The 27,317-nt window shown below is 38.9% G+C and overlaps 1 protein-coding gene across 6 annotated transcripts in view; it reads left to right on the top strand.

Moving 5' to 3' along the window:
- Positions 1-27,317, top strand: part of WASHC4 (WASH complex subunit 4) — a 275,049-nt gene that overhangs the window by 234,452 nt on the left and 13,280 nt on the right. For all 6 annotated transcript variants that reach the window (XR_007773385.1, XR_007773384.1, XM_050945521.1 and 3 more), the window contains 20 exons: positions 212-315; positions 2,481-2,601; positions 4,869-4,992; positions 5,106-5,233; positions 6,098-6,258; positions 8,648-8,774; positions 10,530-10,655; positions 11,182-11,289; positions 14,200-14,346; positions 14,516-14,595; positions 15,935-16,040; positions 17,054-17,170; positions 18,670-18,838; positions 21,524-21,678; positions 22,362-22,436; positions 22,531-22,635; positions 23,462-23,596; positions 24,414-24,522; positions 25,296-25,362; positions 26,728-26,814. Coding sequence is in view for 4 of the 6 variants with exons in the window: in XM_050945521.1 (XP_050801478.1) it covers positions 212-315; positions 2,481-2,601; positions 4,869-4,992; positions 5,106-5,233; positions 6,098-6,258; positions 8,648-8,774; positions 10,530-10,655; positions 11,182-11,289; positions 14,200-14,346; positions 14,516-14,595; positions 15,935-16,040; positions 17,054-17,170; positions 18,670-18,838; positions 21,524-21,678; positions 22,362-22,436; positions 22,531-22,635; positions 23,462-23,596; positions 24,414-24,522; positions 25,296-25,362; positions 26,728-26,814 (2,351 nt within the window). In the remaining 2 variants the exon portion in view is untranslated. The remainder of the gene's footprint in view (positions 1-211; positions 316-2,480; positions 2,602-4,868; positions 4,993-5,105; positions 5,234-6,097; positions 6,259-8,647; positions 8,775-10,529; positions 10,656-11,181; positions 11,290-14,199; positions 14,347-14,515; positions 14,596-15,934; positions 16,041-17,053; positions 17,171-18,669; positions 18,839-21,523; positions 21,679-22,361; positions 22,437-22,530; positions 22,636-23,461; positions 23,597-24,413; positions 24,523-25,295; positions 25,363-26,727; positions 26,815-27,317) is intronic.

Raw genomic sequence — 27,317 nt, 5'->3', positions numbered from 1 at the left:
ATCAAAAGTGGATGGGACTTGTGCTTCTGTGTCCTGAATACTTTTTGAGAATCCTACCTTCATTGTCAAGACAGGTCAGCTAGTTTGAGTGCCACCTCCATGGTAACTGTAACATTCCTTCTCTGTAGTGAAAGAACACTAAAAAACCACTAAAAAAAATCTGTTTGCATTGCATGAAACCTTTGAGTAACTACTGGAACTTCTTTTCCAGACTATGTATGAGCATCTAGGGGAGCTGCTTACAGTCTTACTCACGCTGGATGAAATAGTTGACAATCATGCTACTCTGAAAGACCACTGGACCATGTACAAAAGGTATGCAAGTGGAGCCTTGCACATGTTCCCACAGTGTAAATATTAAAAACAGGTAGATACATTTTGGTCTAAAGAAAATGAGTTTGAAAGCCCTGGTATTTGCTAAACTTCTAGGGCTTAAGCCTGTGTCAATGAGAGTTGCCACTGACTTCAGTGGGAGCGGAGTTGGGTCTTCATTTTGTCATCTTACTGGCGCATGTTAATATGTACAGTGCCAGATCGAAACCCCTACAAACTCAGCCTGTTAACTTGGGCTGCTGATACAACTTTGAGTAGAAGGGTAATGGCTGCTGATGTTTGAGAGAGAATGTATTTGATAAGAAATCTTATCTTAAAGGGAAGTGTGAACTGTGGCTAAAAGTACAGTATCCTGTCACCCTTACTTGAGAGTAGCCCTGTGGACTTGCATAGAAATATTTGCCTGAGTAAGGGTTGCAGGATCAAGTGCTGTGCGATATTACTGTAGTGCAAAATCAGTTGAGATCATAGAAATCTTCCAATAGGGATGGATTGTTCTTCTGCAATTTGCTTTTGCTGACACAGTGACCTTTAAATTATTAGCTTGTGAAGGGCAGACACGGATTCTGTTAGGGATAGCTTAGTGCTGGGGGCCTACATGACCATGTTTTGAGGCTTATTTCCTGCCACTCCAGACAGCAACAAGGCAACACAGTGACCAAGGAATCCACACATTAAGTATGTTTTCTAATGCTCTTTACTAGATAACACTGTGTGACACAGCAGGCATTAAGGCCTTTCTTCATTCTTGACCAAAACACTGGTGAAGCCGTAATTAAAGAGAGCCTCATTATATTTGCAAGCAGGTTTCTCAGACACTTGTTTTCCATTAATAACTGTATTACTAGACTTGCTGCGGGAGGTTGAAGCAGCTACTCTGTGTAAAAATGAATGCATTGTGCCTCTTATCACAAACAAGAAAGAGGAATTCACTGTTAAACAAATGAGGCCACGACTTAGGAAGGCCCTGTATGCTGATACTGGGGCAGCATGGAGACAGTGACTTACTATAATTCTTTATCCTTGAATACCAACGGGGTACTCAGGGTGGCATAAAAGAAGATATGAGCGCTGCCTTAAGAAGCTTACAAGCCACTGCAGATTTGCGTCTCAGAAAAGGCTACCACAGGCTCTTATCAGCTCAAGCAGATAGGATGCTCTGTTGATGAGACTGTTGATAAGGATCTTCTGCATTTAAGTCCCTCAGCTGGGTGCTTACACAGCCGGATGGTGCAAATGGCCAAATTGGCATCTGCACAGCCACCTCCATGCGACCAATATGTCCAGACCTGCTCCACAAATGCTGCACCAGGAGGCAGCTGTTTTGATCTACAGAATAGCACCCTCTGCACATGCTGTACGTGTGAGTTTGCGCCGTGCAGACGGTGCCATTCTGTAGATCAAAAGGGTGGCTTCCTGGTGCAGCATTTGTGGAGCAGGTCTGGACAGGTTTAGGGGCAGGCAGCATCGTCTCGCAGGCTGAATCTGGCCTGTTGGACCCAGAACCCCATCTGCTGATGGTGTGACCCCATTTGGGGTCACAACTCACAGTTTGCAACCTATGTGTTAGTGACTCTAGACTCTTAGGACACATCTAAGGGAGGGAGAGATAGCTCAGTGGTTTGAGCATTGACCTGCTAAACCCAGGGTTGTGAGTTCAATCCTTGAGGGGGCCATTTGGGGATTTAATTGGGGATTGGTCCTGCTTTGAGCAGGGGATTGGACTAGATGATCTTCAGAAGTCCCTTCCAACCCTAATAATCTATGATTCTATGACCTATACTGCAGCTGGGAGTGTGCTTCCCAGTGCAGGTAGGCAGACATGCTAGCTTTAATGGAGCCTTACAATAGCAGTGCAGCCGGGGTAGCATAGGTGGCGGGCTCAGGCTAGTCACCCAAGTATATACTCAGAGAGTCGGGGCAGGTTTTAACTCAGGTGGCTGGCCCAAGCTACCCCGGGCTGCACTGCAATTTGTAGCACACTAGCTTGAGCAGAGCTAGCTCGTGTCTGCCTACCTGTGCTGGGAAGCACACTCTGCTGCAATGTAGATATACCCTTAGAATGGAGAACTCCTTGAAACAAGTATAAGATGTGAAATAAACGGTATTATTTTGTTTTAATTGGATTGTGTATGTTCTTTCTCAAGGCTACTAAAATCTGTCCATCACAACCCTTCAAAGTTTGGTATTCAGGAAGATAAACTGAAGCCATTTGAGAAGTTGTTATTGAAACTGGAAGGCCAGTTACTCGATGGGATGATATTCCAGGTAAATAAATTTAGATTAACACACATTCCACGGTACTGTGGAGAAGCTGTATCCTAGGGACATAATTTCTAAAATGTTGTATGATAGGATATTGATCTTCTGTAAGTGCTTTGATTTTCTTTAAACTGGATATGATTTAACTTTAGATATTTTCCTTACAGCTACAATATTTCTGATTTTGAAAGTATTTGTTAAAACATGAATCATACCCCTTAATCATTACCAGGCTTGTACATATGACAAAATAACTTGTGGCTAAAAGGTAATTGCACCTTTCTTGTTCTGCCCAGAAATGCGCAAGTTCATAGCTAGTATTTCTTGCCATGGAGAAAAACCTGAAATGTGTTTGAAAATACAGTTTAAATACATATTGTTTACAAGCCTGCTGGTATCTGTCTTACTGAAAAGTGACTGCATTTGTGACACTGAAGTTTTAGCCAGATTTATGGTATTGACAGAGCATAGGGAAAATTGTGTGTTGATCAAACTAGTTGGCGCACTGAACAGTAAATTATGAAGTCACAGAACAGTGCCAATAAAGAGCCAAGACCTGCATTTCTGTTGTAGTCACTGGGAGTTTTTTCTGAGTAAGAAATGCCATACTGCAATCAGGTTTGTAACAAGAATTTCATTGATGTGGACACAGTGGAAAAATGAAAACAGACACATCATGGAATTAAGCGAGAGCTTGCAACTTTTATTAAACTTGAACACAACTGTGGGGTGCTACCTGCCCATCACTTACATTCTCCTATACCAGGCATTTAATTGGTTCCAGTGTGGGAGTTACAGGGCTTCTAACTGTATAACCCATTATGCTGGGTAACACTCTTGAGTCTATCCCCCACGATTCTGCTCTGAGTCCAAGCACCCTCCCCCTTTCAGGTGCAGCAGGATGGGGACCATGAAGACCACAAGGTCTCCACTTATCACATGAGCCTAAGGCCCATGGCCAAAATCCCAGGTCTGTTACCTCTGGGAACCATTCATTGTATTCTCTCATCTGTACTGGAAACCAGCTTCAAGTTGCAACAAGTAAACAGCACCACCCAGTACCTCAGTTAGGTATTGTGCACGTTCCTACTTAACCCACTGTGGCTTGCAGGTGCTGCAAGCCAGGCACAAAACTCCCTGGTCCTCCACCAATTGGAGGAAAAGTTCCTTCCTTACCTCCTAAACAGGCAGTTGGCTAGACCTACGGCATCGATCCGGCTGAGTTCTCATTCCTCGTTTGGGTGGGTAGGGTGGGCTGCTGGCATGGAGATCTTTGTTTTAAGTAAAATCTCTCGTAAACTTTAAATATGGAAATTAAAGGGGCTCAGATGGTGGGAATCAGTGTAGCTGCATTGTGTCAGTGGAACTATGCTGAAATACACTATACTGAGCATCTGGCCCTTAATACTTAAATTTGAAATTGTAAACAAGCATTGAAACAAGATAAACGTACGTTATGTTACATTTAGGTCTTTTCTAATTGTTATATCCTAATTAATGTCAGTCCTCTCCTCCTACAAATAATCTCCTAGATGCTAATTATAAGTACAATTTATTGTCAAACATAGTTCAGTTTATTCAGCGAGAAATGCTTCTTCATGGAATCGTATTGCCAGCTATCTAAGAAGAATTTTCCATTTTAATTCTCTCCGATGTCACATTTACACAAAGACTTTATTGTATGTTTAATTTGGATGGCTCAATGAGAATTTGTCCGGTATGCAAGCAAGACAGCTTTCTTCCTCCTTGACCAGAACAAAGAACGTGAAGAAAATATTAAAACAAAATTATAAATCTAGTAAATATTTTCCAATATATCCACCAACATACTTTTGCTCTTTCCTTACTAAGGTTACAATATCATGTCTGTCCTGTTGTTGAACATTTCAGCTTCATGATTCACATCCTAAAAACAAATGAGGCAATATCCTTCATCAGCCAAGAGCTTTTTAGTAATGTATTTTATTCTGGAAATGTATATAGTCTCCCATAACTTGAGTTCTCTGAGTGCCTTACATAAGCAAAACTAATCAATAACAGAGCATAAAGCCCACATTCTTGCTAAAAAAAAATTCTTATCCCCTAATACTAAAATTCGTTCAGTGTAATGAACCAGACAAAACACATTTGAACATTGACTTCAGCTGTGTTTTAAACTGAAGCTGTGACTTTACAGATTCATGTTATGAGACAACCTATTTGCAACAACAATATTCATTGGATGCCGAGACTTCATGGATTTAGCATTGTAAACGAGTCTTGTTTTCTTTCAGGCCTGTATAGAACAACAGTTTGACTCTCTCAATGGAGGAGTGGCTGTCTCGAAGAATAGCACTTTTGCTGAAGAGTTTGCACATAGCATTCGCACAATTTTTGCAAATGTTGAAGCTAAACTTGGTAATTCAAGATGTGCTTTTTTTCATGCAGACTCCATTGTTTGTATAAGTTTTTATATTGTTTGTCTAGAAACAGATTTCAAAAATATTTTCTTCTGTATGTATTTATACAAGGTGAACCCTCAGAAATTGACCAGAGAGATAAGTACGTAGGAATTTGTGGTCTCTTTGTACTGCATTTTCAGATTTTTCGGACAGTAGACAAGAAATTTTACAAATCGTTACTGGACATTGGCAAAAAGGTGAAGATTTTACTGTTTCCTTTAATAATTTTAAAAATATATTAAAAGCAAAATGAAATTAAATATATTTTAGTTTTTATTAAAATGCAGTATGGTTAGGTTTTTCAGGAGTAAAAAATAATTCTGAGTACAAAAGGAGGTTGTATCTATCTCATCTCTATTTCTTTGCTATCAGTATTTGATGTATCAGCTTTAATTTTATTCTAACTTTTTAAAAGCTTAATTTTGGATAAGTTAACTTATTTTCTCTCTTGCTGGTTTTAGATTGGGTTACAAGCTTGGCTAAGTTACAAAAGTGAAATGTTTTGATTTTATTAAAGATAGTTAATGTTCTTGAGAGAAAATATTTTTTATTGTGGTTTCTGTATGTGTATTTTTTCTAGTACATTAGGGGATTGAGGAAAGACTTTGTACCTTAACACTTTGGCCATAAGATGTTACCATTTCCTGGCATTAGTGGAAAATGAAAAATCTTGGCTACTGTAGAATTTATTGTAGCTCATTCAAAGTACATGAGCAGTGCGTGGCTTAACGCACCTGAGAAACATTTACAATAATAATTCTACATATTGATGTAAATATATGCTTTTCAGGGCAGGAACTTTTTTTTTTCCACATAGCACTTGTGCTGCATACAAGGAATAGTTGATTAATACTTTTAAAGTTTTGCATTCTTTCTGACGTATAACAAATAGTTCAAGTAAACAGATTCTGAGCTTGTGGGGGGGGGGGTATAATGTTGATTTTTAGATTTTTGTAACTGGAATTAATTTCATTAATTCAATCATAATTATATATAATTATTAGGAATTGCTAATAATTTGTTTGTTTGATTTTAATTTTTCTCCTCTTTTGGTGCTCTAGGTGCCAGCCATCACATTAACTGCTAATATTATTTGGTTTGCTGATAACTTTCTGATCCAGAAAATGCCAGCTGCTGCCAAACTTCTGGATAGGAGAAGCCATCATGCGATTAAAACTCAAAGGGAGAATTTTCTACAACAGAAGGCTCAGTTACTTACCAAGTAGGTTTTATAAAGGACTGCACCTTTTTGAGATACTGCTTATTATCATTTACAAACTTAGAAGAACATAGATGAACATGATATACTGGAGAAAAGTCAACGTGCCTTTTACAAAGGGAAATCATGCCTCAGTCTGTTAGAATTCTTTGAGGGTTTCAACAAGCATGTGGGCAGGGAGATCCACTTGATAATAGTGTACTTGGACTTCCTGAAAGCCTTTTATAAGGTCCCACATCAAACACTCTTAAGCAAATTAAGCAGTCATGGGATAGGAGGGAAGGTCCTCTCGTGGATCCATAACTAGTTAAAGGATAGGAAACAAAGTATAGGAATAAACAGTCAATTTTCCCAATGGAGAGAGGTGAAATAGCAGGGTCCCCCAAGGATCTGTACTGGGACCAATGCTATACAACATATTCATAAAAGAGCTGGAAAAGGGGGTAAACAGGTGGCAAAGTTTTCAGACAATACAAAATGACTCGATAGTTAAGTCCAAAGCTGTCTGTGAAGAGTTGCAATGGGATCTCACAAAACTAGGTGACTGGGCAACAAAATGGCAGGTGAAATTCAGTGTTGATAAATGCAAAATGTAATGCACTTTGGAAAAATTAATTCCAGTAAGACATACAAAATGATGGGCTCCAGATTAGCTGTTACTACGCAAGAAAGATCTTCGAGTGATTGTGGATACTTCTCTGAAAATATCTGCTCAATGGTGAGCGCCAGTCAAAAAAAAAGTTAACAGAATTTTAGGAACTATTAGGAAAGGACTTAGATAATATAATGCCACTCTATAAATCCACTGTACGTTCACACCTTGAATGCGGTGTCCAGTTCTGGTCACTCCATCTCAAAAAAGATATATTAATATTGGGAATGTTACGGAGAAGGGCGACAAAACTGATTAGGAGTATGGACAGCTTCTGTATGAGGAGAGGTGATTAAAAAGACTGGGACTGTTCAGTTTACAAAAGAGATAATTAAGGGGGGAATATGATAGAGGTCTATAAAATTATGAATGGCGTGGAGGAAGTGAATAGGGAAAGTAATATTTTTGTTATTGGACCCACTGCTGTTGGTGAGAGAGACGAGCTTTTGAGCTTACACAGAGCCCTTCTTCAGGTCTGAGAAACGTACTCAGGGTGTCCACTCAGTTGTGATGCACTGAGTACATTTCCCAGACCTGAAGAAGAGCTCTGTGTAAGTTCAAAAGCTTGAGTCTCTGCCCTACCAAAGTTGGTTCAGTAAAATATATTACCTCACCCACCTTGTTTCTCTAATCCCCTGGGACCAACATGGCTATACCACCACTGGATACATAGGGGAAGTGTTACTTAATCCTTCACTTAATGCAAAAACCACGGTCACCCAGTGAAATTAATAGGCAGCAGGTTTAAAACAAACATAAGGATGTACTTCATACAATGCACAGTCAACCTGTGGAACTCCTTGCCTGTGGATGTTGTGAAGGCCAAAAGTGGAACTGGGCTCAAAAAAGAACTAAATCATGGAGGACATGTCCATCATTGACTATTAACCAAGATGGTCAGAGATGCAGCCGCATGCTCTGGGTGTTCTTAAACTTCTGACTGCCAGAAGCTGGGAGTGGATGAAAGGAGATAGGTCATTTGATAATTGCCCTGTTCTGATCATTTGCCCTGAAGCATCTGGCACTGGCTACTGTTGGAAGACAGGATACCAGGCCAGTTGGACCATTGGTCTGACCCAGTGTAGCCATTCTTATGTTCTTAACTTTTAATGATTTTTTAATAATATCCAGTGTAATCAGTATATCCATCCTCTACAACTACAGTATTTAAAACAAACTGTACAATACTGAGTCAGACATTAATATGGTAACAGATGATATAGATTCTTTATTTTATGGTTTAAACTTGGTAAAGCTTTTTACCCTGAAATAACTTAAATTTTTTTTTGCAGAGTTTATTTTTGCAGATTTATTCACTACTTTAATTTAAAAAAAAATGTAGTGCATCTTAGTGGGCTATTCATTCAAGGTATTAACAATGAGATCTTATGCAACATGGCCTTCTGTTAAGAAAATTGGAGGACTGAAATACCAGGAGATCTAAGTTTTAATTCTGACTCTGCCTTGGATTCATTGTTCGAGCTTGTGCAAGTCTCTTAACTTCTGTTTCTTAGTTACCTCACTTGTCACATGCAGGCTAATACTTACCTTATAGAGCATTTAAAGTTGTGTTTGAGGCACTCTAGTACCCATTGCAAAGGGAGCAAAGTATTGCATTTGGAGACTGAATATTCCTATGCATTTTCCTTGAGAGGGACTAGCCATTGATGCTTGGTATGGAAAAGAGGAAACGGCATTCAACTGCTCTCTGGAATGAGTAACTTATTTTTTTTTCTCCAGAGAGATGCAGTCATATTATGTCTTTGTGAGCTCATGGATGACAAAAATGGAATCTATCTTGTCTAAGGAACAGCGGATGGATAAGTTTTCTGAAGACCTTTCTAACAGATGTAATGTCTTTATACAGGTGGGTTATTTCTTACCATGCTGCTAGCTGAATTGTATTAGTGTATTTGTGCTGCTTTTTGCATTAGGGACTGGGTGATTAGAAGGAAGCTAGTGAGTATTGAAAACATATCATAGAAGTTATGTGATTTGTCTCGGCATTTCCTTGCAAATGCAGGGTTTTTCCCTGCAATATGTTCTCAAATGTGTCGTTCAGTCTAGTTCTGAATAGAACTAGAATGGTATAGAATAGAATAGTAGAAATGGGGCTTTCCGGGAAGTGAAAAAAGTAATATGATGTCTGACTGAATCTTCATGGGCTGAAGCTGGAATCTTTCCAATGAAGCTTCAGATATTTCCCAAGGTAGTTCCCATTTCCCGTTTAAGTAGTCTTTCTCAAGTATACTGTCAATGCTGAGATGCTTACATTGGGGCGGGGACAGGGGTCTAATTTAGTTGTATTTATCATATTCTTATTTCTGACAAGTTCCAGGCTATTGCCTAATTGTGTTGCACTCAACGACAGTGTTTTGGGATAATCTCTTTAGTATCTGATACAGTTAATTTTCTTTTCTGGTAAGAGTGCATAGTTTTGCTGCATGTGTACATGATTTCTGCATTTATTTCTTGCACATTTTGTATGCAGCTTCCTGACAAAACATTAATTGAATATAAATGCAAGTTTAATAGAGAATGTACAATAGACACACAACACTAGTGTCTTCCCCATTAATTTGTAGCAGCTCTGTCCTCACTTCTACCTTTGTTGATGGATACTGCTAGTTCCCGGCTTCAGTATCAACTGAATTTTTTCCTTCTGGGCTCATAGTATACATGAAAAGTTTATTTTTTTATACTTAAACTCTCCTTAAAATGAGAATAAATAAATATCTGAAGATATCCCAATGGGAGAATCTATTCTTCTCATTTTGATTAGTTACTTTTAATATGCTGTGATATTTTTCTCTATACCAAATTGAAAGTTTCACCTTTTAACTTGCTATATTTCTCCAAGTTTTTGCTGTATTCCATTTGAAAATTGTGTTTTGAATACTTGGATGCTGTTCTGGATGTAGCCTAAATTGATGTAAAGAGTTTGGCACATTTTATTGTCTATGTTAATGATATTCTTTGGGTTTTTTTCAGTTTTCCCTTCGTTTATTTTTTATTATGAAATTTGGATTTTTAAAGAAGTTGTAGAGCTTTACAAGGACTTCATATCTTGCTGATTTCACTTATCTCTTGGGGACTTTGCAACTGTTTTTGCTCATCCAAGTTCAGTTTCTCCATCTTGATGCCTCTCTTGGCTGGGTTTAGCATGACCAGATAGCAAATGTGAAAAATCAGTACACTTTTTTGGGGGGTGGGGGGTGGCAGGGCAGTCTAGTTGCGTATATAAGACAAAGCCTCTAATATTGGAACATCTGGTTACCCTAGTTGGGTTACAGTGAACTTGAACTGTGATTAGTCTGTCTGAATGCTTGTTTCATTGGCTTGTGATTTAATTGTGTTGATTGTTTCTAAAGCTATAGTTAGCTGTCTTAATGACTTGCAGATTCCTTTACTGCTTCATAATTACAAACTAACTGACAGATCTTCACTTCCATTTTCATGTGACCTATACAAGCTTGGACTGTCTATGAGAGAGTGGCGCATGCTCTGGAGGGCTAGCGAAAAGGCAGGAATTTATGTTCTGTATGGTAATAAAAGCAATAGAGAATATTTACTTGTCTGGAATTACTGTGGAGATTCTTTTTTTCCCCCAATTTGTTTCTAGGGTTTTCTTTATGCTTATAGCCTTAGCACCATCATTAAAACCACGATGAATCTCTACATGTCAATGCAAAAACCAATGACCAAAACTTCAGTGAAAGCATTATGCAGACTTGTGGAACTTCTCAAGGTAGGTTATAGGATTGGCATTATGATTTCATCTGAGTATCATCAGACAGCTGCTGTGAGACACCACGTTCAAAGAACGGAGTGATAAAATGTGTCAAAGTGACTTCTAAAAGATTGGATGGGATGGAGGAGAGAAAGGGAAAGTATATTTATATATTTTCTAAACACCTCCACAGTTTGCTTTTTATCTCAATCCTATTTTTTTTTGCAGGGAAAGATGTTCACTGTTTTGAAGAGTATCTTTCGAAAGTTGAGCTGAAATAGAGAAAACACACAGGGCTCAGATTTTTAAAGAGAAATGGTTACCTCTAGTTAAAGTCTGAAAACCATATATGGATGCCTTAATAAGGGGCCTGATTTTTTGCAAAAGTTTTGGGTGTTCAGCATCTCCAGTTAATATAAAATACAAGGGTGGTGAAGGGAAATCCTATATTGTCAGGTGGACAGTGTGGTTAATATAGAAAGAAATTGCTTAGATTGTCAAATTATAATTAATATGAACCACTGTGTTTTGGAACTGACTGCAGGCAATAGAACATACATTTTATAGAAGAAGTATGGTTGTGGCAGATTCTGTGACTCACATAACTCAGCATCTCCAGCATCAGGCTCTTAACTCTATTTCTGTAGCCAAGGTATGTAATCCAAGTTTCAAGGTATGGAATCCTACGTCACCCTCAATAGTTTTATGTAATCTCTCATTCCAAATCAAAATTATTCACCTGATTTGAAACTGTCTGTGGTCTCGCTCCACCCTGTCTATTATGATTTCTATTGCTGCTATTATTATTATAGCATTTAAGAACCCCAGTCAAGAATGAGGACCCCATTGTTCTAGGCACTGTACTGAGATGCAACAAAGATGATAATCTTATGTCGCTCCTCTTTCTTCCACCAGTGGTACACTCTCTCTCTACGTTCTTCTATTCACTTGCTCCTCTTATCTTGGCCGCCTTCTGATAATTTCCTGTGACTAGGGCTATCAAGTGATTAAAAAATTTAATTTGCGATTAATTGCGCTGTTAAACAATAATAAAATACCATTTATTTAAATATTTTTGGATGTTTCCTACATTTTCAAATATATTAATTTCAGTTACAACACAGAATACAAAGTGTACAATGCTCACTTTGTATTTATTTTTTATTACAAGTATTTGCGCTATAAAAAAAATAGTATTTTTCAATTCACCTAATACAAATACTGTAGTACAATCTCTTTATCATGAAAGTTGAACTTACAAATGTAGAATTATGTACAAAAAAACCTGCATTCAAAAATAAAACAATGTAAAATTTTAGAGCCTGTGAGTCCACTCAGTCCTACTTCTTGTTCAGCCAATCGCTCAGACAAACAAGTTTGTTTACATTTGCAGGAGATAATGCTGCCCGCTTCTTGTAGGCTCTGAAACTTTACATTGTTTTGTTTTTGAATGCAGTTATGTAACAAAATAAAAAATATACTTTTTGAAGTTGCATTTTCACGACAGAGATTGCACTACAGTATTTGTATGAGGTGAATTGAAAAATACTATTTATTTTGTTTTTGTCATTTGTGCAGTGCAAATATTGGTAATAAAAATGTGTACACTTGGATTTCAATTACAACTCAGAATACAGTGTATATGAAAATGTAGAAAAATATCCAAAATGTTTAATAAATTTCAATTGGTAGTCTATTGTTTAACAATATGATTAAAATTGCGATTAATCTTAATTAATTTTTTAATTGCAATTAATTTTTTTAGTTAATCACATGGTGCTGTTTGTTCATTTAGCCTGCCTATTCTTTGTTACTTTATTACTTTTACTTTATTAAAGTGATTTGTGATGGTATGTATAAGCATGCTGACTGTTACAGTTTTAGGGCTTCACATGTTCAGTACTCTCAATGATTACTGTATAATGTTAAACTTCTTGGAAAGGAAAGGGTAGGAAAAATTTAATGCTTATGGAAGTGCCAGTTGTCTGATATAAAATGTACACAGGTGCTGTGCAAGCTTCCCCAGAAGTGGGACTAATGCACCTCACTTGGAACACTTGCTGTCCTTGGATTTCTGAACTACGTTATGTGGGCAAAGGGAAAAACGGGATTTCAACTTAGCTCTCTGATGTGAAATGCTAGTATATATGTTCTCTTGCAGCTGAGCTCCAAAGGAAGATACATGCATGATGTAAATGGTGCTATTGGATTTTCCATTTCTCCTGTTTGTGCGCATAATTCTGCTCAGTGTTAAATACATTACATATTTAAACAGTAGATGTGCATATTTTTCAGATTCTTACTTAATATATGCATTAGAAACTTAGCTGTAATCTAGCGCATCTCCTCTATCACATTTTGAGTATATAGAAAATGTTTGTTTTAGTTTAATAAACAGATCGAACACATTTCAAGGGTATCACTGTTGAACAGAGAACCAGCAAACCTGTCTGAAACAATAAAGCTGCTATGAAAATTACACATGCTTAAAAAATGGGCAATACCCATATGATCAGATAATTGTTCTGTAGTTTTTTTTACAGCTTTAAATAAATTCCAAGCTTAAAAAATAGCAATATGATCCAAGCGCACTAAAAGATTTGTATGTCAGACAGATACCAGGAGATTACCGCTCCCCACATTGTATGAATCGATTGATGTTTGTTTGATTCCCTTTTTAAAAGGTAAACAAAAGGCTCATATCAGTAAGCAGCATAAAGTCACGTACTGTAAGCCCTCTGTGGTACCTGCTAATCTGTTAATGTGCTTTTCCAATTAATGCAGCGTCAGGGTGTACCTAGTGTATTCCGCAGCACAGCAGTTGTTTTGCTGCATGTGCCTGGAGCATCTGACAGCACAGAAGGGGAAGAGTTTCAAGCTGAGCATATATCCTTATAACCAGAGAAGGAATTCTCTCCTGTTGCACCAAATCTTGCAGGGAGTCATACCTCTTCTGAAGCAAATCCATACTCCTAAATATGAGCCTAGCTTCCTAACCAGTCACTGATCACATTCCCACTGAAGTCCATTGCAAAAAATTCCACATACTGCAGTGAGAGCAGAATTGGGAGTTCACTTTGGCAGTTGGTCCTTGCTATGTTTTTCCACTTACACAATATCATAGAAAAGTGCAGGTTGTCTTGGGGACTTCCTTCACATGTGCGCTTCAGCCCATAAAGTTGGGCATTGCTGAATTTCTTCCTAGTGAAAGAAAGCGCTTCTACAGGAACACTAGGGATGGTGTACACAACAGAAGTGATGTGTACATGCAAAGCTATGTGCACGCTTGCACAATGCCAGCTTACTGTATACCTGTCTTATGCCCGTGCTAAGTTATGTATATTTACCAGCACTTACAACAGAGAATCCAATTAAATTTGGGAGAGGAAGTAATCTGGATTCATTTAGCTTGGTTCAAAAAGCCTAATTTATAAAATATTATTGGAAATGGTGTGACAAGTGCCCAGATTTTCAAATAAAAGAATAGGCTGCTGCTTTTGGTCTTTGATAACTTTTCCATGAATATGAAACGTGAGCTGCTATTTTTGTTTCTCCCATCAAGAAAAGAGTAATTTCCGACAAAAAATACAGTGAGCAGTGCCTGGATGTGCTCTCTGCTCTGGTATTGGCTGAGAATACCCTCAACGGGCCAAGTACAAAACAGAGGCGCCTTATTGTTTCCCTTGCACTGAGTGTGGGCACACAGATGGTAAGTGCAGCTATTGCTCAAACCCTCACTACTGTGTGTTACCTTGTTAGCTGTAATAAAAAGCTTTGTCACTCAACTGTTCTGACAACTTTAAAAGTAATTGTTATTTTCCAGTTAAGCAATAAATGACTCTGCCCATTTTCCTCTGCTGTTTTTTTTCTCTTAACAGAAAACATTTAAAGATGAAGAGCTGCTTCCCCTCCAAGTAGTTATGAAGAAACTGGACTTAATCAGTGAACTTAAGGAGCGGTAAGCAGCACGAAAGGATGGGGGGAGGGGAGAAAGCAGTGTCAACTTGTGTGTTGAGATTTCATGATGCAGTTTACGAAATCTTTCAGGATGTTCTGTGTTCTACACTTAGCTACATATAATTGACTGTTTTCATGTACATTGAAGACCAGCGTTGGCCAGCATGTGGGCCACAGAATTCTATAATGAAGTCTGTGGCTTCCCTAATCTTTAATAAGGAGGAGTAGCTTGCAGAAATGCAGGTCTTGTTGACTGGTGCACCCTGATTTTTGTTTGATTTGACATGGACCATGGACCATCACTTTGAACCTATGACTTCCTTGGTTTTTATACCTCCATATTAAATATTAGGTTTCCTGAAGTATGTTGCATTTTACATAAACACCTACCTCCTAAGATGCTATAAAGTATAACTGGCTGTGAAATGTTCAGCAGTGATTTTGTGCAAACACAAATTTTATTCATAGAACCTTGATGGTATGTGGACCTACCCATATACTTTCGGCATGTCATATAAACTCCAGTAATGTAAATACATTTGTACCGTGACACTGTACCTTCTTAATGCTTTATAAATTGTCAGCATTTTCTAGTTCAGTATCTACTACCAGCATCAGTGAGGAAGATGCTTGTCTGCATGTGGCTCAGCATTTTGGCAATGGTGTACAGGCCGGCTCCAGGCAACAGCGAAGAAAGCAGGTGCTTGGGGCGGCCAATGGAAAGAGGCGGCACGTCCAGGTCTTCAGCGGCAGGCCCCTCAGTTCCTCTCTTCCTCTTTGAGCTGCCGCCGAAGAGGAAGAGAGGGAGCGAAGGATCTGCTGCTGAATTGCCCCCGAAGAACGAAGCGACGTGATTTAGCTGCCGCCAAAGTGCCACCGATCGGCTTTATCTTTTTTTTTTCTCCCCTCACTTTGCTGCTTGGGGCGGAGCCAGCCCTGGTGGTGTACATCATATAATCAGAGACAAGAATAATTCCTTTCTATAATGTTGCTGTAGGAAGCATAAAGATATCATTACAGAGGTTAGGTATGGTATACCTTGAAACAGCATTTCAGTAGCTTGATATGGTGCTTACAGATATGATAGTGAAAATGGGCAACCATTTATCAAAGAGCTTACATTTTCTTTTGAAGATCAGCGGAAAAATAATAAATACCATGTACATGTGTATCTTGAGCATTAGTGCTATGAAATAACCTGTGGCGTAGATGATTGTAAAAAACAAAAACGGGGGCAAAGCTATAAAAATATGGTCTTGCTGACGTGCAGTTCACCATCCTTGACATGTTCTTTTGCGCTGCTTCGGGTTTTGTTTAATAACTAGTATCTTGCATTTTAGCATCCGAACACAGTGTGATTGTTGCTTCTTGTACTGGCATCGAGCAGTCTTCCCAATTTATTTAGATGATGTGTATGAAAATGCAGTTGATGCATCTAGATTGCAGGTAAATACAAAATACCCCTAATTGTTGAGTTAGAGTGGCTTACTGAACTGGGGAGACGGGGGAAGAAAACCCCTAAAATTGTAAAACAGTTAAAAATCACAAGTCCAGTGTCAGTGACAAATAATTGTGGCTGAGATTTTTCAGAGCATTAAAGGGGTTTAGATAAACTTATCTTCCTTTTAAAATTAATAAAGGCATGTCTGATAAATTGCTCTGTAAATCTCAACCAGTACTTTAAATATGAGGCATCACTTACAACGGTTTGTCTCTCTTCTTACCCTGCCCTTCAGTCATTTCATTTTTAAATTAAGGTCTTTGGCAGATTTAAAACAAAAATTGGAAAAATCTTAGTAATCTTTTGGTTCAGTGTGCATCTATTTTTGTACTTAGGTATTTATAAGGTACTTATTACCTGGGTTCCAAAGGATTGCAGTAGGGGCCATACTGGAGTTTTATTCTCTCCTTGTGCAATATTGCATAACTAGATAATTGCATTATAACTTTTTTTTAAAACTGACTCACAAGCATCCGATACTGGCTTTTACTGGGACAAACCACTGGTCCAGGATGTTAAACTTGATGAATCACTTGTGTGATCCACTCTAATTTGTTTAATCGCTGTTTTAAGTAATGGACTTGCAAAAGGCTGGAACTGAATACTTGTTAGTTAATCTTATGATTGGGGGTGGGGACGATAACAACAGATAGTCAATTCAAATTGGTTTACGGTACTTAACGTTATTTCCTTCATTGTTTTAGGATAACTGAATCCATCAGTCTTCCAGTCACATAGATTATTTTTAAAAAGCTTAAAGCTACAGTCTGTTAGGTTTTACATTATTGTAGTGACTATTCATATGAAATCAACTAGAAAGTGATCCTTGTTCTTTGGATTTGAGATTTTAAACTGTTTAAATTGGGCAGATTTTAGCCTTTACGTTGTAAATATTTTGAGATGTTTGTTGACGTGACTGTCTTATGGTTTGCATATTAGCTTCTTTCTGGCTTTTTAGTACATGTTTAGTGCATTACGGGACTGTGTTCCTGCTATGATGCATTCAAGACACTTGGAGTCCTATGAGGTACTTCTGGAGTGCTATGACAAAGAAATCATGGAAGTCTTAAATGAGGTAATTGTACAAGTTTGGGGTTTACTGGGAATGGGGTCTAATGGTGACAGTTTATTTGGATTGTGTATTAAAGTCAGCTTTTATTGACTGAAATTTAGGATTTTCTATAAAACCTATATAGAAGTCTTTGAGACTGCTGTGACGTATGGTGATAAATGAGAAAATGAACATTTTCTCAATCTCATGTTCTTACCTGGCCTTGTTACCATAGTATCTGAATACTTTAGTCTTTTAATATATCAACTTTCACAGTATCCCTGTGAGTTAGAGAGAGAATATTACCCCCATTTTACAGATACTGACACACAGAGAGACTAAGTAACTTGCTCAGGGTCACATAGGAAGAGCAAGGAATTGAACCCAGATATCTCAAGTCCTTAGCTAGTGATTTAACCACTGGACCACTCTTCCTCTCTGTCCAGTCCCACAGCAAATGTAATCTATTCTGGGATTCTAGAGAAGTCTCAGACAAAATAATATATTGAAGGTTTTTCTAAACTGTATGAAGTCTTATTGGAAATGAACCACACCTTTCTTAGTAAGTCACATCTGTTGTAGACTCATTATATAAACCAGGGGTTCTCAACCTAGGATTGCAAACAGGCACTGGTGCTTGCAACCACCCTGTCCATCACATATTATTGGTCCCATCTGAGCTGTTGTAACAAACATGGTTTGAATTTAGTTGAAGCCAAATGGGATTTTTTAATTAGTTTGAATGGTCACAGTGATGGATGTGTGTGTTTGCAGGGAATGGATGGGCCTCTGCTTAAATCTAGGTAGGAACCGCACTGGTGTAAAAAATTGTAGAAGTCTCACTTGGCCACAAAAACATTCTAAATCCTCCTGATTAGTCAATGTAAATGGGTGTCCTAGAACTGACACTGTTCATTTAGAACCTTTCAGAAGTGGTGTGCCGAGTCTTCATATAGTCACTCTAATTTAAGGTTTTGCATGCCAGTAATACATTTTAACATGTTTAGAAGGGCTCTTTCTATAAGTCTATAATATATAACTAAACTATTGTTGTATGTAAAGTAACTAAGGTTTTTAAAATGTTTAAGAAACTTCATTTAAAATTATATTAAAATTCAGAGCCCCCCTGAACCGGTGGCCAGGGCCTGGGCAGTGTGAGTGCCACTGAAAATCAGCTTGCATGCCACCTTCAGCACACGTGCCATAGGTTGCCTACCCCTGATTTAGAAGTTGGGCATCTCATATTATCCCTAATAACAGGTAGTTATCCATGTAGTTTCTGAATTAGTCCTCTGTTTGACTACTAGGGCATCAACATGATTTCTTTTGCTAGTGCTAGTTTCAATCCCTGGAACTCTCTGAAATTTTCAAACAAGGACTTTATGCTGCAGCTCACCTATTGCTAAGATGTAGTCACAGTCACTAGTGTCATTAGCCTTCTTGCTCTGTAGGCAAATTTCATTTCTATTAAAATAGGATTTTGAATGGACTCTTAGCATCATATTTGTCACTCCCTTGAACAGCACTTGCTGGACAAATTGTGTAAAGAAATAGAAAAGGATCTACGCCTTTCTGTGCACACACACTTGAAGCTCGATGACAGAAATCCTTACAGAGTTGGGATGAAGGATCTGGCCCACTTTTTCTCTCTGAACCCAATTCGATTTTTCAATCGGTTCATTGACATCAAAGGTAGGTTGCATTTAATATACCTTTTTTTCCCTCAGCACTTCACATCTGTTTAGTTTCTCTGATAATCCTTCTGGTATTCCTTTATTTTCTTTTTGCTTAACTATTTCCTTTACGGATTTCTGTGATCTCAGTTGCACCCTAATAATAGCTTAGATATACAAAAGTGGCATTGCAAGCATAATCCATAGTTAATAATGTTGTGGCTCTTTACCCACCTCTAGTGGCTAGCTTACATAGGGTATGTCTACACTACAGAATTATTTCGATTTTACAGAAACCGGTTTTGTACAACAGATTGTATAAAGTCAAGTGCACACGGACACACTAAGCACATTAATTCGGTGGTGTGCGTCCATGTACCGAGGCTAGCATCAATTTCTGGAGCATTGCACTGTGGATAGGTATCCCGTAGTTATGCCATAGTTCCCGCAGTCTCCCCCGCCCATTGGAATTCTGGGTTGAGATCCCAATGCATGATGGTGCAAAAACAGTGTTGTGGGTGATTCTGGGTAAATGTCGGCACTCAATCCTTCCTCCGTGAAAGCAGCGGCAGACAATCATTTCGCGCCCTTTTTCCCTGGATTGCCCTGGCAGACGCCTTAGCATGGCAACCATTGAGCCTGTTTTGCCTTTTGTCACTGTCACCGTATGTGTACTGGATGCTGCTGACAGAGGCGGTATTGTAGCGCTACACAGCAGCATTCATTTGCCTTTGCACGGTAGCAGAGACGGTTACTATCCCTATTGCACCGTCTGCCATTGTAAATTGGCAATGAGATGATGGTTATCAGTCATTTTGTACCGTTTGCAATTGGAAATTGGCGATGACGGTTATCAATCCTTTTGTACCGTCTGCTGCTGTCATGGGTGCTCCCGGCTGGCCTCGCTGAGGTCGGCCAGGGGCGCATGGACAAAAATGGGAATGACTCCTCGGGTCATTCCCTTCTTTATGTTTTGTCTAAAAATAGTCAGTCATGCCTAGAATATGGGGAAAGTGTACTAGAGAACCAGAGAGCACAGCTGCTCTGGGTCAGAGCCCCAGATATCCCGCAGAAATGATGAGCTGCATGCCATTCTAGGGGGTGCCCCTGCAACAACCCCACCCGTTGCTTCCCTCCTCCCCCAACCCTCCTGGGCTACCATGGCAGTGTCCCCCCATTTGTGTGATGAAATAATAAAGAATGCAGGAATAAGAAACACTGAGTTTTAGTGAGATAAAATGAGGGGGAGGCAGCCTCCAGCTGCTATAATAGTCCAGGCAGGACATTAATGGGTGGGGAGAAGAGGAGCGCAGCCTCCCGCTGCTATGATAGTCCAAGGTGTACAGAATCTTCTTTAGACATGAAAGAGGGGGCGGGGGGCTGATAGAGCTCAGCCTCCAGCTGCTATGTTGAGGACAGTTACCAAGCCTTTTGTACCATCTGCCGGGAATGACCAGGAGTCATTCCCATTTTTACCCAGGCGCCCCCGGCCGACCTCACCGAGGCCAGCCAGGAGCACTCACGGGCTGATGATCACGATGGCTACCAGTCACTTTGCACCATCTACCACTGGGAAGGAGATGCTGGTGTTCAGCGCTGCAGCACCCCGTCTACCAGCAGCATGCAGTAGACATAGGGTGACATTGAAAAAAGGCGAGAAACTATTTTTTTCCCTTTTCTTTCGGGGGGGGGGAAGGGTGTAAATTGACGACATACACCCTGAAACACCCGGGAAAATGTTTTTGATGCTTCAGGCATTGGGAGCTCAGCCAAGAATGCAAATGCTTTTCGGAGACTGCGGGGACTGTGGGATAGCTGGAGTCCTCAGTACCCCCTCCCTCCCTCCCTCCCTCCATGAGCGTCCGTTTGATTCTTTGGCTTTCCGTTACGCTTGTCACACAGCACTGTGCTGATTCCCTGCTGTGGCCTCTTGTCTATCATAGCCTGGAGATTTTTTCAAATGCTTTGTTATTTCGTCTTCTGTAATGGAGCTCTGATAGAACAGATTTGTCTCCCTATACAGCCATCAGATCCAGTATCTCCCGTACAGTCCATGCTGGAGCTCTTTTTGGTTTTGGGACTGCATTGCCACCCGTGCTGATCAGAGCTCCACGCTGGGCAAAAAGGAAATGAAATTCAAAAGTTCGCGGGGCTTTTCCTGTCTACCTGGCCAGTGCATCCGAGTTCAGATGGCTTTCCAGAGCGGTCACAATGGTGCACTGTGAGATACCGCCCGGAGGCCAATACTGTCGAATTGCGACCACACTAAACCTAATCCGACATGGCAATACCGATTTCAACACTACTCCCCTCGTTGGGGAGGAGTACAGAAATCAGTTTAAAGAGCCCTTTAAATTGATATAAAGGGCTTCATTGTGTGGACGGGTGCAGGGTTAATTTGGTTTAACGCTGCTAAATTCAGTTTAAACGCGTAGTGTAGACCAGGCCATAGAGAGGTTTAGGAGTTTGTTGCCTCTGAGCTAGTGGGCTTGGTCCTTCAGCTCAAGTTAGTAAAGGCTCATGGGTTTTAGATCCAGAGGTCCACTAGGGCTTTTGTTACAGTCTTTTCTTCGAGAGAACCCAGTTTTAAGTGCCAATGCAAGAATTTATGGATTTTCCTTTTTTGTTTCTTTGCTATTCCCTAGCAATTTAAGAGCTGCAGTTAGTAGTTTAATGCATATTTTATTATTCTTGATTTTTACAGTTTATGTAACACACTACCTAGACAAGACCTTCTACAACCTGACAACTGTAGCTCTTCATGACTGGGCCACATACAGTGAAATGAGGAATTTAGCAAGTCAGCGCTATGGCTTAATTATGACAGAAGCACATCTTCCCAGTCAGACATTAGAACAGGTGAGGTATATGTGTGGGTATTGTATGTGTCACTTTATTCTGGAAGTGCTAGATAATTATTCAAGGCATTAACAAGGTACAGAAACCGAGGAACCCAAAATTAGCAGCCATTTTCTAAAATTTTGGCCTAGACGATTTACCCAAGACTAGCAAGTCTGTGGCATAACCATGGTAAAACTCCTGATTCCCAGACCCATACTTCTTCGTTTTGAGCAGTGAAATGGTGTAATTAACAGTAAATAAATGTTTTTTTTTAAAAAGTAGCCATTAATTTGTGAACCTTGAATATGGAGGCTTTTACATTTTTATTTGGAAGCTAAGAAAATGGTCCAATTTTTCCCTTTTTGCTTTGCACTTATTAGATGTGGCTAACGAACCTTGACAGTCAAAAATGTTAAGATACAAGCAAAAAACCTGAATTTTAATGTGACACTGACTATAAAATTTAAAACAAAACAAACTATAAAATAAATCTAGGCCCTGAAGTAGCCCAGAACAAATTGAAAAGATATTTTCATAAAATTGAAAGGAAAAGGTGATGATTTTCATACATAACTAATTACTTTGCTTCCAAAAGACTTTCAAGAGATTCATTTGCACTATTAGCAGTTACTTTGAATACATTTGAATGACTGCCAGGACGCTGTTCTGATCCATTAAGGATTTTTGCCATATTGTTTCAGGGTTTGGATGTTTTGGAAATCATGAGAAATATTCATGTTTTTGTATCACGCTACCTCTACAATCTCAATAATCAGGTGAGGTGTATTCTGTACTTCTATGGGTAGTTCATATCTAATTTTTATAAGGTTTGGTTTTGATATGGGGTATATGATGACCTTTTCTTTGCAGATCTTCATTGAGAGAACTAGTAATAATAAGCATTTGAACACTATCAATATCCGACACATTGCTAATTCAATTCGAACTCATGGCACAGGAATCATGAACACAACAGTAAGTATCTTCTGGACTGTTTCTTTTTAATATGTACAGAACAGTGTCGGAACTCCAGCATTTCCTGACCTTTGAGTTTTTAACTGTGCCATGAGCCCTTTCCTGCACCCTGCACCCTCCTGCACCTCAACCCTCTTTCCTGAGCACCCTCATACACCCCGCACCCCAGCCCCCTGTCCCGGCCCTGCATACAATTTCCCTATCCAGATGTGGCCCTTGGCCCAAAAAGTTTGCCCACCCCTGGTCTGGATTGTCCATGCAGACCAGGGAATGAACTGTGACTTGGGGAAAAAAAAGGAGGGGGCAGTTAATTCCAAGGGACAATATTTTAGAAAATTTTGAGCAAGTAAAAGGAAGGTGGGAAGGTTTATAATGAAACTTTGCATGTAATCTTAGCTATAGAATTTACTACAATGAAAACAGATATTCAGTGAGCTTCACTGTTGCCCCACTGTTATGAATCCTAGTCATGAACCACCTGAGGCGTGTTGCCCATATGCTAAGAAGAGGGACACCAACTGGATACTCCAGAACTAGTTCCTAACTAGTCGTGGGTTTTAAAAGATCAGCCTATTGCCCCCTTATTGGCCTTTCTAAAGGAAATTAAACCTTCCAACAAAAGATTTACCTTTCTTTAGGAAGAAAGTTGCTCAGGTTGAGTCTCTTTGGGATCCACAAAATGGGGCAAGCTGTGTTGAACTTTCCACCTACAAAAAATGTCATAATATGGAATAAAAGCTTCAAGAAGCTACTGAATGATAGTCACTAGAGAATCATGTTACTTTGAAAGGGTTTTTCTAATTCTGAATTTTTAATTTTACTCCAGGTTAATTTCACTTACCAGTTCCTGAGGAAAAAATTCTATATCTTTAGCCAGTTCATGTATGATGAACATATCAAATCCAGATTAATCAAAGATATCCGATTCTTCAGGGAAGTCAAGGATCAAAATGATCATAAGGTACACTACATGTGGTGTTCTTGGATCAACAATAACTTGATTAAAAACTGTGCTGCCTTTGCACTGAAAAGTTGATATGCAGTGAACTGCAAATGTCAGTTTTTAAATAAAAGGAAAATGATATGTTTATCGACAAGTGGAACCTTCTGGTCTATCAAAATACAGTGTTGCAGTTTATACAAATTCCTGCATTGAGACTGGTGGATCTGATTCTAATTGCTTACTGAACACTAGATGGTACTCATCAGCAGACACAACATGGCACTCCTTTGTATTATAGGATGGGGTCCGTTTATTCTCTTGTTAACCTGATAATGATGCTTAGTGCAGATTTAGTCTAGTGTTGTTCTAAACCTCCAGTCCAAATCAAGTTTACCAGTTACAATAAATATTCCTATTTTGTAATAGAGGTCACTGTTGACATTAATGCACAAACTTGGGGTATGAGTACAGTAGCTATCCCTTTCTCAAGGCCTTGTGCCTAATTCTCATCTTCCACCATTGCATGTCTAATTTTAAAAAAATTGAGGTTTAATGTTTGGAATAAAAATGTACTTGAATGTTCTTTGTATGTAGTTTGCTCTTATAAGAAGAGTGCTTTCTTATTTATATATAGCAGTAACAGATCTCATCTTTGCAAATGACACTTTCACAAACTACTATGCACAGACAGGGTTACACTTTCAAAGATTGAACAAGGAATGTGTGTGAATGTTTGTGAGGTGGTGGTAGAAGGTAAAATGATGTTTAACATGAAAAGTCAAGTAGATTCTTCAAAAATCAGTATTCTCACAAACTGCAAAAATTGTTTCTGTAGTATCCCTTTGAGAGAGCAGAGAAGTTCAACCGGGGCATCAGAAAGCTTGGAATGACGCCTGATGGACAAAGTTACCTTGACCAATTCAGGCAGCTCATAAGTCAGATAGGTATGCATCACTGTATCTAAAAATATGGTACAAACATTTTAATGGCAGAGGTCTTTGTAATGCTATAACTACACTGCTTATTTTACCTATATTTTAAGGTTGAATCCCAAATTCAAGCCTGATATAAGCAGATGCATTTCCATTGAAGGAATTGGAGTTTTACCTAATTATAAAAGAATGGATCCTAAATGTTTTAATATAAGATGTATCTAGAGCTTGTATGAATGTTTTTTTATTTGCTTTGGGTTCAATTTTTATTTGTTTGACTGAGGCAACATTCATCCAGGTTGAGTATCTTTCCCACTAAATGAGAAGTACAGTTCTGTTAGACTCAGATACTTCAAAAGGTGTTTTGAATCAAATACAAATGTGTGCATATATTATAATAGTTAAATTTGATTTACTAGTTGTAGTAATACTTTTGGCACACTGATGCCACCAGTGGTGTAGGCATCTAAAGCCTGATCTTACGAACATTTCCTGTATCTTACTGCAGCATTTGGACCTTAGTTAAGGAGTTTAAAAATGTAGCGCGTGTGAGCACAATCTCCTTAGATGAAGCCAGTCATGGCTCATGTTTCATTCCTCTAGTTGGACTTTGTGCCATTAAACTCTAAAGTATCTGCATTTTTTTTCTCCGTGTAATTAGTTTCAGAATATTTCTCTTGTAAAACCATTCTGGCTACCCCAGGGCATCAGAATATCAGGGATTTTGAAATGTGTACATGTAAATATCTAACTTAGGTGTGTTCCTGTTTTTCTTGTTTTTAAAGGCAATGCAATGGGCTATGTGCGAATGATAAGATCTGGTGGACTTCACTGCTGTAGTAGTGCAATTAGGTACCTACATGAATATATTTCATGCTGCTACTATTTTATATCCCTGTGCTACCCATTCATACTGATATTCCCTTAGGAAGGTCTGTTTTTTCCCCACATATTCATCATTTGACTCAGAAGTGCGAAGAGTATTAAGAATAAGCGTGACATTTTCCAGGATACCAGCTCTGTATTTTATAGTAATGTTTTTAAGAGAAGTCCTACAGAAAAGTCCAGCTAGCACATTATTTAGCACTGAACTTGCGAGGCCCTAAGTGCCCCTGGGTCCCATTCATGTCAATGGGAGCTAAGGAGCCCTGCACCATGAAGGATTGTGGAATAAAGTTATGGAATAATAAAATAGTTCAAGCAGTATTCTAGGCACTGTACAAATGAGACAGTCGCTGCCCCTAACGGCAAAAGACGCACCCGCAGGACTTGAAGGGAGCGAACTTCGTTTATATGTATTGTATATGTATTAGTCCTATGTATTGAACGTTTTTGAACCTCCATAAGAGTGTTGTACATTCTGAGGACACAAGTAGACATTCTTCCTGCCTTTAAGAGTTTACAAACACAGTTAACCCATTCCTTTCTGTTTAGATAACTATTGAGTTTGGAAAAGTGTCTGATACCATGTGTTAAGGACTGTATAAGGCTACAAAGGAATTGCATCTTTTGTCCTGCAAACTAGTTCAGAATCCCTTACATTGCAAAATTGACTAATTGGAGTTCCTTTAACTACAAAACAATAACCTTTTGTAAAGTATGGCACATTACGTAGGTGAGCTCTTACAGACCAAAATGATTATTTATCATTGCATATAGTGCCATAGAGTACATAACATTTTACAGAGAGAACAGGATACAGTTTGTACTCTGCAAAGTTTACAAGCTAGGTGTTGTACCATATGGTATATGGCAGAAAAATTGTCTTAATTGATGGCATCAGGTGAGGGGAGTGGGTGGTTTATGGGCAGTATTATGAGGCTGTCTGTTTTCTCAAGGTGTTCATCATGTTTCCTCTTGTTTGTTAGCTATGATTTTATTTGGATGGTGTGGAAGTACGGGTCATGGTTGAAAGATGCTTTTGGAGGAGTGGGAGCTTGTGTAGCATACGGGATTGGGAAGGACACTGCAGGCATAGCAGGGCAGCATGGGAGAGAGCACAGAGATTCTTGTGGAAGAAAGATAGGAAGGGAACAAGGCTGGTAGTGGAATTAACAGACCCTGGGTGAGAAAGAGAGAGAAGATGTATGCAGAGCAGTGTCAGAGCCTTGAAGGCAAGGGTGGTTCATTGTGTAATTTATTTATAATTTAACTTAATTGATGCATCAGTGAGTAAACTATAGTTAAATGTAAACCTAACACACAATAATTGTGCAGGTTTGTTCCTGACCTTGAAGATATTGTTAATTTTGAGGAACTAGTGAAAGAAGAAGGACTCTCAGAAGAAACACAAAAAGCAGCCAGGTATCCCGACATTGTGTTTTGAGATGTGGGGAGGCAAGCGTCTTTGTTTTTAAACTTGTGTTTTGTGCCTTTCTTATTTAAAAAATTCAAATGCTTTACAAGAGTTAAAATGTCTTTGTTTAATCAGAAACAATAGGCACTATTGCTTTAAAGATGCTAAACTGAAAATGAGATTTGTACCAATTGGATCCATTTGGAACTCATCTGCTCTGTAAAATTGTCATTTGGTGAGGAAAGTTCTTTAGCTTGTAAATGTCTTAAGTTTTAGAAATCTCCTTTCTGGTTAGAGACTTTAAAAACAAACCTGCTTCGCTAATCCTATTCCAAGGCCTGTTCAGATATCATTGAGGACTCTGGGGAAAGCACCACCTGGCCACCTTGGCTTGTGTAGTGGAAGGAATGGAGGAAAATGAGCATTTTCCATTTGGAATACACTGGTGAAATGTGTAGGAGGAAACCATTGCTTTCAGCTATATTGGGCTCTTCTCAAAAGCATTCTCTCA

This window comes from Gopherus flavomarginatus, chromosome 1 (assembly GCF_025201925.1).
Source record: "Gopherus flavomarginatus isolate rGopFla2 chromosome 1, rGopFla2.mat.asm, whole genome shotgun sequence".
In the NCBI taxonomy this organism is placed as follows: Eukaryota; Metazoa; Chordata; order Testudines; family Testudinidae; genus Gopherus; species Gopherus flavomarginatus.
Note: the sequence above shows the minus strand (reverse complement) of the source record. Positions and strands in the feature narration are given on the sequence as shown.